The 13,006-nt window shown below is 50.9% G+C and overlaps 2 protein-coding genes across 2 annotated transcripts; both read left to right on the top strand.

Moving 5' to 3' along the window:
- The first annotated feature begins 954 nt into the window (after positions 1-954).
- Positions 955-5,196, top strand: LOC125539770 (myosin-3-like). The gene is made up of 3 exons (XM_048703283.1): positions 955-1,492; positions 3,097-3,222; positions 3,312-5,196. The coding sequence occupies exons 1-3, from the start codon at positions 1,127-1,129 to the stop codon at positions 4,899-4,901; spliced, it is 2,082 nt and encodes a 693-aa protein (XP_048559240.1). The 5' UTR covers positions 955-1,126; the 3' UTR covers positions 4,902-5,196.
- A 5,669-nt stretch (positions 5,197-10,865) lies between these two features.
- LOC125534122 (exopolygalacturonase-like) lies at positions 10,866-12,499 on the top strand. Its single transcript, XM_048697419.1, has 3 exons — positions 10,866-11,018; positions 11,302-11,478; positions 11,762-12,499. The coding sequence occupies exons 1-3, from the start codon at positions 10,866-10,868 to the stop codon at positions 12,497-12,499; spliced, it is 1,068 nt and encodes a 355-aa protein (XP_048553376.1).
- Positions 12,500-13,006: the final 507 nt, after the last annotated feature.

The following is a 13,006-nucleotide window of genomic DNA, read 5'->3' as shown; positions in this document are numbered from 1 at the left end:
TGCTAATCCTATGGACATCTGGTGTGGGACGCCTTTTGATGGTCTCTTGGCTGAGACAATGGGGCGTGGCCAGAGTCAATCGACCAAAAACTGGTTTTGGGTGGGTCGATTATTTTGAACCGTCAAATGCTAAATCAACAGCGAGATCGTCTTCTTTAACCTTCGGCTCATCTTGCTCCTCTGACCACCTTGCGTACCACCGACCAGGCCCCCCGCGACAGCCTCGCCGCAACGTCCTCCCCTGAACCGTCCCTCATCGCTGGTTTTGCCGCCGCCCCGGCCATACCTCTAGCCCCGGGCGATGACCAATTTTTTTCCGGCCAACTTTTTTATCTCCTCCGGCGAGCATCTTCCTCCCCTTCAGCAGTTTTCGCCTTCTAGCGAAATCGACCGACCTAAAGTTCAAAACGCGATTGACATGTAGCTTTTGTGGAGACAACGACGTTTGTGTTCATCGTAGAAACAATGACGCTTGCACTCACGCTTTTGTTCATTCAATTCTCTGAGTACTCGCACTATTTTCACCGTACCACATACTGTGCTAGCATTTACACGCACATAAAACGGGCAATGTACCATGTACGAACAGCTGAGTAGATCAGATCATCGGACCAGCGGTGGGAAAAGCCTCCTTCGCACATCCCCACGGCGCAACTGGCCGGGGCCCCTTCAGATGACAAGCCTATCCCGGCGATCTTCGTGCAGACGTGCAGTACCCACACACTGCGGCACACTGCGCGAGTCACGGCTCACGAGCTGAGGCATCGTCAAAACAGTCGAAAACGCCCACATCAGACAACCAAGCCCGGCCCGCGCACGCAGCCGAGCCGAGGAATCCACCCCGCGCGGCCAGGCCCAGATCCGTCCTTCCCCAACCCGCACCCCACGCGGCCACGCTCCCCCAGACCCAAACACCACGCCATTGCCGAATCCTGCCTAGTTTACTCCCCCCCACCTCCCCCTTTTCCCAACGCCTCCTCCCCACTCCCAGACCCAATTTGTCACCCCAACCCAGCCCAACGTCTCTCTGACCTGACCCACGCACGCCGCCGCGCTTCCATCTCGCTCGCTCTCTCTCTCACTCTCCGATGTCGCGGGAGCTCCGCGCGCCAAGCCCTCCCCGCAGATGAGCTCCAGGAACCGCGCCGCCGCCGCGCCCCCGGCCGCACCGACGGCGCCGTCGCTGCGGACGCCGCGGCGCCTGCGCCGGCGCCCGCTCAGGGCCCCGGGGTCGGGCGGCGGGCGGCGGAGCGGGCCCGCCACGCCGCTGCTCCGGTGGGACGCGGGGGTCGCCAATGGGGCGCCCGAGAGGCGCGGCGAGAAGGCGGCGGCTGCGGGGGCCGGGCCTGGACCCGGCCCCGGCCCGCGGGAGAAGGCGCGGGATGTGTCGGTGAGGCGGCTCGCGGCCGGGGTGTGGCGGCTGCGGCCCCCGGAGGCGGTCGTCGGCGGCCACGGCGGCGGCGCGGAGGGCAGGGTCCACGTCGGGCTCGAGGTGCGCGCGCGCGCGGCTGGTTTTTCGTTTTCGTTTTCGTTTCGTTTCCTGTTAGTAGGTAGGCGGTGATGCGCGCATTCATTGGAGGCTCGTGCTTCGTGTGATTTGTCGAGCTGCTTTGCTTGCCCACCATCTGTTTCCCGCACTACTTTATTAGTAGCTAACCGCTGCGTGTTCAGTGAATCCGCCTTAGTCAAATCCAGAACTAAAAAGGCCTGCGCAGTTTCTTAGATTTTGTTCTGATTTGATGTGTTTTAGCTAGCTTAAACCAAGCGAAACTCATGTTTGCCTAATGTCTGCTAGTAAATCTCGTAGGTCATTGTTCATTCGTAGCTCTAGGCCAGAGATCTCCTGCAAATTTGTTCATACGTAGGTCATTGTTCATACGTAGGGCATTCTCTGTGCGATTTCTCCACTCAACCGTGTACATTTTTGTTCATCTAGTATTTAGTACTTATTTTGGGCATTCTCTGTGCGATTTCTCTTCTGAACTATGCACATTTTTGTTCCTCTATTTTTAGCTGCATATTTTGCCTTGACGGGTCAAATCTACGAATCCATTTCCCATTTTCTTACCGATGTAGTATCGGCGGCAGCACTGCTACCCGTTGTAGCGTCGACGCATTTACTAGTGGCCGTCTTAACTAAAGATGCGTCGGGCTGAAGCACACCTCCATTTAATGGAGGCAGCCGTGCTGTGCAGCCACGGGAAGGAGACGGCCGTGATCGCTGTCCCATAAATTTACTCGTCCAAAAGGCACTTGCATTTTTCCTGCGCTCGGATCTCGTCATGTGATCCCAGATTGGGGCCCAGGCATACATAGGATCCTTCCCATGCCCGTGCAGCCACAAATGCATCGTCCGTATGTGTTTGCCACTTTGCCGGTGAACGGCCATTTATTTCCCTTTCGCGGAATGGGTTGTGGGAAGAGCTCGGATCGGAATTTGGATCTTGCAGATGGGTTGGTGGGTGTAATTGGATAGCTGCGGTCCAAATCTTGTTTGTTTAGGCAGTATAGGCACCCCATTAGCCGGAATGATTGGACTGAACTCGTGTGCCGTGCGGCAACAAACATGTGCATCCTGGGTTCAGCTATGTTGTCCCGGGGCAAGCCAATAGCTGCCTGTCTCGTCTCATTGGAGGAGACTATTCTTGCCCCATCAGATATTTTTGAGGTGACTGGATCTTAGGTTAATAAATGAGATGAATATTCGTGACACTGTATATGTAGCCGGGTAGGTTGGAATTTAGATTCACTGTGCATGCTCTCATTTGAGAGGGGTCTGCATCTGCATGTGATGATAGTTTGGCCCCCTTCAGATTCTCTATGTCTTTGATCATGTCCCTCGAGCAGTTCGCCTTTTTGGTTGTACATGGATGATGGGAGCCTTTTGTGTCCCTTTCAAATAGCCACACTGTGAGAAACAGTAACTTGAATGCATGCAGATCATCCTCGTTCTTGGGTGGATTGGGGCTTGGGGAGACTTTTCTGATTTGCTTAATGATGGAACAGGGAATGCACATGTAGCAATAGTTTTAGTGTACAAACTGATGAATTTTCTTCTCCTCATGACTTATAATTGCTGTATTTGCTATATGTCAGCATATCCCGAGGCATCTACAAGTCCAGCTTCTTAAACAAGATACGTTGGGTCATCACCAGAGTCTTAAGAATGAGATTTCAAGCCCGATTTCTGTTTTGGAGCGAAAGAGCGAAGAGCTTCACAAGGTGATTCAGAAGTTAATTATAATCTCGACTATTTTGCATGTACCGGTATGTAAAATTATTTGGAAGATCTGATGGATTTAATTCTGCAGGTACAGTTTCATGGTTCTTCACCTATGATACCTGTTACCGCCATGGAGAAAGCAACAAAATGGGAGCCTGAGAACATGAAAGGAATGGAATCGCATGATGCCTATCTGATAGCCAGCCAACTAAATCTTCTGGATGAGCAGCAAGATGCATCCTATGTTGCTAACCTCCAGTTGGAGCTCCGGCAAGCACGTGATCGAGTGGGTGAGCTGGAAAGCGAGCGCCGGTCAACTAAGAAGAAACTTGACCACTTGTTCAAGAAGCTTGCCGAGGAGAAAGCAGCTTGGCGCAGTAGAGAGCATGAGAAGATGCGTGCTGTTCTTGAAGATATGAAGGCAAACCTTGATCATGAGAAGAAAAACAGGAGGCGGCTGGAGCTGATTAACATGAAGCTCGTCAATGAGCTGAAGGAGACCAAGATGTCAGCAAACCAGCTGGTGCAAGAGTATGATGAGGAGAGGAAGACTCGGGAGCTCACCGAGGAGGTGTGCAACGAGCTAGCAAGGGAGGTGGAGGAAGACAAAGCCGAGATCGAGGCCTTGAAACATGACATCCAGAAGCTGCGAGAGGAGGTGGATGAGGAGCGGAAGATGCTGCAGATGGCTGAGGTGTGGCGCGAAGAACGGGTGCAGATGAAGCTTGTTGATGCAAAACTCACTTTGGATGCCAAATACACAGAATTGAGCAGACTGCAGCAGGATGTTGAGGCCTTTGTTGCTGGATGCAGTTCTGCTAGGGGAGACATCACGGTAGTGGAACAAGCGGAGAACATTATACATGCGATCAGGTCAGTCAGAGCACAGGATGTTGAATTCAGGTATGAGCCGCCAGCAGAGTCAGAAGACATATTTTCAATTTTTGAAGAGCTGCGTCCAAGTGAAGAGCCTGTTATTAAGGAGATCGAGCAGTGCTACAAGAACAGCTCCACTGTATGTGAATCAGAGATCCAGGAGGCCAGCCCAATGACAGATATATTCCTGGAGAAGCCAGCCAAGGCGGCGTACTCGAATAAGAACCCTCACAATGAGAGCGAAGCTGGAGATGCCAGCAGCTGGGAGACAATAAGCCATGAAGAGATGCAGGGTTCAAGTGGTTCACCCGACGGAAGCCAGTCGTCGATCAACAAGATCTTCGACGGGAGCATCTCCTGGACGAGCAGAAACGATTTCGAGTACGGGGAGATCGAGAAGCTGAAGGATGATCTGGCGGACGCATACCTGACGACCATGACTCAGCCCAAGAAGAAAGAATCAGCCATATCAAAGCTCTGGAAGTCATCTCGCCCAAAGAACAGCGACGTCTCCAAGAAGGATGCCACGGAGGCACTGAACGGCAGATCATCGAATGTGCGGCTGTCGGTCGGGACCAATTCCACCATCGAGAGCGGCGTTCAGGATATCGGCCTCAGCTCGCCGAGCGTGGGGCAGTGGAGCTCGCCGGACTCGATGAACATCCAATTCAACCGCGGCTTCAGGGGCTGCATGGAGTACCCGCGGGCGTCCCAGAAGCACAGCCTGAAGGAGAAGCTCATGGAGGCGCGGATGGTGAGCCAGAAGGTGCAGCTCCGCCAAGTGCTCAAGCAGAAGATCTAGAAGCGCCAGAAACACGAGGCGAAACCGGTGCAAAGCCTAGAAGAAATAATCTCGGAAATTACTTCGCAGCTTCATTTTTTTCTTGTTGTTGTCTTAGGGTCACTTGTAAGTTGTAATTGATGTACTAGTAAAGAACCGATAATAGATCAATCAGGTCGGCCTTTGTGGGCCGTGCTGCTTCTGTATCTTGCCGTAGCTCTGGGGATATGGTTGCATTTGGTAGGCTGCGGGGAGATCCGGCATGATGTAATATAGACATAAACATGCAGCAATGTTCAGACAAAGTTCACGTCCAGTCCAGGGATCAATGTTTTTACGCTTTTTACTGTAGCTACCTCCCTTCTCCCTATATATGCTGCTCTGACTCGGTGTTCCTGATTCGTTTCTTCTTTTTTGAATGATTTGGAGTTAGTACACGTTTTGGAGTGTGAAAAGACGCAAAATGCTGTAGCCAAGGAACCTATCTTTGCCTTTGGAAAGCGTACATATGCGTCGTTCTTCTCCCAAGAAGGGGCAGGCCTCGTTGGCTCTGAAAGTGGCACCTCCCACACCCGACTGGCGTTCGCCTGTGGAGACTGAAGTGTCCACTCGCGCAGATTTTTTGGTCTGCCCTGACTGCCGTGCTAACTAGCCAACCACATTACCAAGGATAACTGCAATCAGCGGCTATAGCTTTGTCTTCACACATCAACAGCTGCTCCTAGCAGTCAGGACTACTCTCACAGATTAGCAACTGCTAATAATAACAATTGCCATTTTGTCTCACGACCTAGGAGCAACTGCAACTTGCGGTTGGATTTCATCTCACAAAGATGTACCAACTATCCCTTGGTATAAATAGGTCTAGAATCAATGTGAATCTCATCAGTTCAATCATCCACGTAATTATATATTATTTCTATCAATGCAAGTATGCACTCTTTGTTCACAGTTTCTCACACAGTGCAAGGATGAAATATTTCTGCATTAAAAAAAACTAGCTTTTGATTTAAATCATTTTCTCATACATAATTTATCTGAAATTTATCTCTAAATTCTTGCCACAGCGCACAGGGAAATTACCTAGCTATTACTGTTTTTTTGCTACCACCATGATTTACTTATGGATTAAATCAATCGAAACGTTGCCAATTCATCCGACAGTTGTTCCATGTCCTCTGCAGAGAATGGAGTAGCAATGTTTTTCATTGAGAGAGTGAAGTATAGGCCCTGTTTGATAGCAAAGTATTTTCTAAGTATTTTGAGGATACTACAGTTTTTGAGATTATCACAGTTTTATTTACAATGAGCTGTTTGGTTGCCCCTAACAACTATGCTTTTAATATTATAGTATTGGGCAAACTGCAGTTTTTTCTCTGCATATAAAAAAGAACCCCAAACCTTTTTTTAAAAAACAGAGCTGCTGAGTGCTTAAACACAACGGCTAAACAACAAAATTTACAGCGTTATGCGGCAACAGCCAAACAGGTTCTATGTATTGTGAATACTGCAAAATACTCTATTTTGATAAAACTATGGTATCTCACACCTATAGGCAAAATTACTGTAGTTTTTGATACTTTGGTTTATATAATACTTTGATATCAAACATAGTTGTGGTAGAGAAGAGAAGAGAAGAGGTGAAGTGAGACTGTGAAGATGCATAATGTTTTATATTCGCTCCTTCTCATAACTACGTACCACTTCCTTGACACAACAAAATAGCAAGTATATATACCCCTGTTTTACAAAATACAAGTTCCGATGTCAGTAAACTACATTGCAGCCGTGAAATAAATAACAACTGCAACAACAATATATGTACCAACTAGAAGCACATGTACAATTATTGCAACTTCACAAGATATTGATACATCTATCAAACATATGTCTGCAATAGGTGCAAATGGTGATAAAGTAGAGAAACCTAGCAAAACCAGTTCTTGTAACTTGGTGTCATCGCTTCTTGGTACTAGCACAAGTGCAGCAGTCCTAAAGGCAACCAACAAAGCATAAGTGTAGGCCTCGAGCTGCACAGATCGAAAGAACCAAACAACAATTGCAGTACCCTGAACAATTACTCCCTCCCTTTCTTGTTACTTTGTACTTTCTCCGTCCGGAAATACTTGTCATCAAGATGAATAAAAGGGAATGTATTTAGATGTATTTTAGTTCTCGATATATCCCCTTTTATCCATTTTGATGACAAGTATTTTCAGACGGAGGGAGTATATAAGATTTGTTTGAAGTCAAACTATGCATTGTTTGACCAAATTTATATAAAAAAACATCAACATCTACAATAGTAAGACCATGTAACATGAAAATTTATTCCACGGCCTTATCACAACTCGCCTCCTGGGTCGCACGCGCGTGCGGCTCCAGAGGCCCCCCAAACCCTAGGTCCAACCCTCCCCCTTAGATCTGTTGGGGAACGTAGCAATAATTCAAAATTTTCCTACGTGTCACCAAGATCTATCTATGGAGTCATGTAGCAACGAGGGAGGAGTGGATCTACATACCCTTGTAGATCGCGCGCGGAAGCGTTCAAGAGAACGGGGTTGATGGAGTCGTACTCGTCGTGATCCAAATCACCGATGATCCTAGCGCCGAACGGACGGCACCTCCGCGTTCAACACACATACGGAGCAGCGACGTCTCCTCCTTCTTGATCCAGCAAGGGGAAAGGAGAGGTTGATGGAGATCCAGCAGCACGACGGCGTGGTGGTGGAAGTAGCGGGATTCCAACAGGGCTTCGCCAAGCGCTGCGGGAGGAGGGAGATGTGTCACGGGAGGGAGAGGGAGGCGCCAGGGCTTATGTGTGGCTGCCCTCTCTTCCCCCCACTATATATAGGGCCAAGGGAGAGGGGGGGGGGGGGGCGCAGCCTTGGCCCTTCCTCCAAGGAAGGGTGCGGCTAGGGAGGACCCTCCCCCCCCAAGGAACCTAGGAGGTGCCTTCCCCCTTTAGGACTCTTCCTTTCCTTATCCCTTGGCGCATGGGCCTCTTGGGGCTGGTGCCCTTGGCCCATATAGGCCAAGGCGCACACCCCTACAGCCCATGTGGCCCCACCCGGTGGACCCCCCGGGACCCTTCCGGTGGTCCCGGTACAATACCGATGACCCCAAAACTTGTCCCGATGGCCGAAATAGCACTTCCTATATATAATTCTTTACCTCCGGACCATTCCGGAACTCCTCGTGACGTCCGGGATCTCATCCGGGACTCCGAACAACATTCGGGTTACTGCATACTAATATCTCTATAACCCTAGCGTCACTGAACCTTAAGTGTGTAGACCCTACGGGTTCGGGAAGCATGCAGACATGACCGAGACGTTCTCCGGTCAATAACCAACAGCGGGATCTGGATACCCATGTTGGTTCCCACATGTTCCACGATGATCTCATCGAATGAACCACGATGTCGAGGATTCGATCAATCCCGTATACAATTCCCTTTGTCTAGCGGTACGATACTTGCCCGAGATTCGATCGTCGGTATCTCGATACCTTGTTCAATCTCGTTACCGGCAAGTCTCTTTACTCATTTTGTAACACATCATCCCGTGATCAACTCCTTGATCACATTGTGCACATTATGATGATGTCCTACCGAGTGGGCCCAGAGATACCTCTCCGTCACACGGAGTGACAAATCCCAGTCTCGATTCGTGCCAACCCAACAGACACTTTCAGAGATACCCGTAGTGCACCTTTATAGTCACCCAGTTACGTTGTGACGTTTGGCACACCCAAAGCACTCCTACGGTATCCGGGAGTTGCACAATCTCATGGTCTAAGGAAATGATACTTGACATTAGAAAAGCTTTAGCATACGAACTACACGATCTAGTGCTATGCTTAGGATTGGGTCTTGTCCATCACATCATTCTCCTAATGATGTGATCCCGTTATCAACGACATCCAATGTCCATGGTTAGGAAACCGTAACCATCTATTGATCAACGAGCTAGTCAACTAGAGGCTTACTAGGGACATGGTGTTGTCTATGTATCCACACATGTATCTGAGTTTCCTATCAATACAATTCTAGCATGGATAATAAACGATTATCATGAACAAGGAAATATAATAATAATCAATTTATTATTGCCTCTAGGGCATATTTCCAACAAGATCCACTACCCCGGCCGCTGCAGTCACCGGCGCCGGCGGCAGTGGCCGCTCCCGACCGACGAAGGCGGTGGGTGCTGGTTGAGCCCCCTCGACGGCCCCCCTTCGCGCGGAGCGGGACCTCCCCAGGGCAGCCATGATGGTGGGCCGACGACGCGATTCGTGGTGACGGTCGCCGGAGCACGGCGCGGCGGGGCGGTGGAGCCGGTGAAGTGCGTTGCAGGGCGGTGGTCGAGGGTGGTGCGCCAGCACTGCTTGTGGTGGTGGCGCGTGCTCAGCCATGGGGGCGGCGGCGCCATGGAGGCCCTGCCAGGAAGGACCCTTGGTGCGTTCAGTGCTGCCTCGGGAGAGCTGGTGCGGGGGTGTAGTGCTCGGAGGTGCGGGTCAGATCGGATCTGGTGGCAGTCCCCTAGTGTGGGTGAAGGGCGACACGGCTGATCTGGCCCTTGCACGGCATGGCTGCTTGCGGTTGCTCTTCGTTCGTGATGTTGCTGTTGGTCTTGGCCGCGTTCTCTCGGCAGTGTGGGTGGGGGAGATCCATTGATGCGCGACTTTGATGGCAGATTGCTCCGGTGACGACGGTGTGAGGCATCTTGGATAGTGCTGCCCGAAACCTTGGAGGAGTGGAGATGTGCGCCATTACGAATGAGTATGCTGTTCGGTTTTGGCCGGACCGGCGACGATGGCACATGTGGGTGTCGTTCCCTTCCCTGGAGGCGTCATCGAGTGTGTCGCCATTCCCTCCCTTGCTTGGTGTTGGCAGTTGTCTTCGGGCAAAAGCCTCGATTCAGTGATGGATCGGTACGATGGCGGCGTCTTTGGCGTCGTTCCTCTGTTGGCAGCATCGTGCCGGGAGACATGGAGTTCGTATGGTGTACTCCTCCGGTGTTCGCTGCTGCCCCCATCGTTCTTCTCTGGTGCTATGTACGGTCGTCGCTGGTGAATCCGATGGTGCCTTCATCGGGTCGGATCGAGTCCTGCCATCCTCCTGCCACCTCCTTTAGGCATCAAGGGGGGATGGTGTGTCGACAAGAGAAGCTTTTGGGAGCAGTTGTTCTTCCGAGGTGACCGACATAGATCGAGACGCGGCGAGGTTTTCGGTTTTTGGGTTTCTTTTTGTGTTGTTGTTGTGTTGTCGTGGGTGGCTGTCCTCTGGACTAGCCGGGTGTGGAGTTGTGCTACACTGGTTGTTCGCAGCGAGTGGTAGTCGTCTTGTACTTACAATTCTCTTCTTCTATAAAGCTATGATACGTAATTTGCATACTCTCAAAAAATAATAATTTATTTCACGATGCATCTACTAATATTGATTCATATTATGAATGTTGATATTTTTAATATAAAAGTTAGTTAAAGTTTAACCTTGACTGCAAAATAAAAAGAAACGGAGGGAGTACTAAACAACATATTGTTTCTTCAGATCAGGAACAGCACATGCACCATCGTATGATCACGAGGTCAGACACGCGGCGGCTGATTGGATAGGGTGTGCAGGGATTCTATGTTTAGAGACCAGATCCGAAGATTTCAGTCGCTGGGTCCGCCCTCGTACGCCACGCGTGAGGCGCGCCAGCGCTCCCGCGCGCCCCCCGCGGGCTCGTATACGCATCCGCACGTCCGCACGTCGCTGCTCTCCAGTCTCCAGTTCCGCCGTGATCCAGGCACAGCCCAACTGCCCCAAGCCGATCGACGCCGGCATGCCCTAAACTGCGCAGACGGCGTGCTGCTCACCTAGGAGGAGCTAAGTAGCTGGCCAAGTCGAGTCGACACAGGATCTCATTCTCCGCTAGCTAGCCGGGGTCGCGCGCCTTGCGGGTGAGGAGGCGAGCTCGCTCACCAGCCAAGTCGATCATGGAGCCGCGGCCGCGCCCGCTGGCCGTCGCCGTCAACGCGCTGCTCTGCGTCCTCTCTCTCTGCGTGTCCGCGGCCGAGGCCGAGAACGTGACCACCTACGACGCCAAGAACTTCGGCGCTAAAGGCAACGGGGTCGACGACGATACCAAGGTACGTGCGTGCGTGTTCGTTTCCTCCATAGATTGATCGTCTAATTTGTTCCCTTCTTCGTTGGTATGGTATGATCTACGTTGTGCTCGATCGATCGATATCCATACGTGCGTGCGATTCATGTTGGCGGCGCGCATGCATGCAGGCGCTGGTGGCGGCATGGAAGAAAGCGTGCGGGACGCCTGGCACGGTGACGCTGGTGATCCCGCCGGGGACCTACTACATCGGGCCCGCGCATTTCCACGGCCCCTGCGAGGCCCTCGCCATCACCTTCTTGCTCCAGGGGGTGCTCATGGCGGCAACGGATCTGAAGCGTTTTGGCAATGACTGGATTGAGTTCGGGTGGGTGACAAACCTCACCGTGGTCGGCCAGAACGGCGGCGTCATCGACGGCCAGGGCGCCGCCTCCTGGCCATTTAACAAGTGTCCCGTCCGAAAGGATTGCAAAGTCCTTCCCACCGTGAGTATCCTATCCACCCATGCATGTTACAACATGAAAACTACTAAAACGAAACACACATGCAATTACAAAATACTTATTGAGTATGATTGATGAGAATAACATAAGTAAAACATTTGACTTTTAATTTTGCATGCATGTTGCGTGTTGAGGTGGGCCATTTTTCATGGCGTGATGAGATGACACGGTTGCATGTTGAGATAAATATGTTAGTGAGAATCAACTATTTAGTTATAATAACATCTGATCTGACGATTAAAATGTCTAAATGGATGGCGTGCAGAGTGTGATGTTCTTGAACAACCAGAACACGGTGGTGCGCGACATCACCTCGGTGAACAGCAAGTTCTTCCACATCGCGCTGCTGCACAACAACAACATGAGGATGAGCAACCTCCGGATCCATGCGCCCGAGAACAGCCCTAACACGGACGGCATCCACATCGAGCGGAACACCGGCGTGATCATCTCCGACTCCCGCATCGGCACCGGCGACGACTGTATCTCCATCGGCCAGGGGAACCACAATATATACATTGCCCGTGTCCACTGCGGCCCGGGCCACGGTATGAGCGTTGGTAGCCTCGGCCGCTACGTCGGCGAGGGCGACGTCACTAGCATCCACGTCACCGACATGACCTTCCAGGGCACCATGAACGGCGTCCGCATCAAGACGTGGGAGAACTCCCCTACCAAGAGCCTCGCCGCGCGCATGCTGTTCGAGAACATGGTGATGAAGGACGTGCAGACCCCCATCATCATCGACCAAAAGTACTGCCCTTACTACAACTGCGAGCACAGGTACGTCTCCGGGGTCACCCTCGAGGACATTAAGTTCAAGAACATCAAGGGCACGTCGACATTGCCCGTGGCCGTGCTGCTCCGGTGCGGCGTGCCGTGCCACGGCGTCGTGCTGCAGAACGTCGACCTCATCTACAACGGACAGGCAGGCACCTTGTCACACTGCGAGAACGCCAATGCCACCTACGTTGGCTACCAGCACCCAAAGCCATGCGTCTAGACTAGACGTACGCCCAATTGGGTTTCCTTTTCCTTCTTCTATCTATCTAACTAGCTAGCGTTTTCTAGACGATTTTGTTGTTTCTTTGTTGCTTATATATAGGACCACGAAATAATTATATTTAGTTCACAATAAGTCAGTTCTACCCCCTCCGTTCCCAAATATAAATTTTTCTAGAGATTTCAATAAATGACTATATACGGAACGAAATGAGTGAATCTACACTTTAAAATATATCTACATACATCCATATATTGTAGTCCATTTGAAATGCCTAAAAAGACTTATATTTAGGAACATAGGAAGTAATACACACGAGGCTACTGGAAGAGGATCTCTAACTTAATAATTACCAATTGTAATAGTGGATTAGTGGCTCGTCATATACTCAAAGTTAAACAAACCTTCACCCGGCCATCAAATTCGCCATGAAGCTTACCGGCTAGGTTGGTCAAGTCACTTTCCATGTGTGGATCCGGAGTTGAGCCTGGCAAAACCACCTATTGA

Source organism: Triticum urartu, chromosome 2 (assembly GCF_003073215.2).
Source record: "Triticum urartu cultivar G1812 chromosome 2, Tu2.1, whole genome shotgun sequence".
NCBI lineage: Eukaryota > Viridiplantae > Streptophyta > Magnoliopsida > Poales > Poaceae > Triticum > Triticum urartu.
Note: the sequence above shows the minus strand (reverse complement) of the source record. Positions and strands in the feature narration are given on the sequence as shown.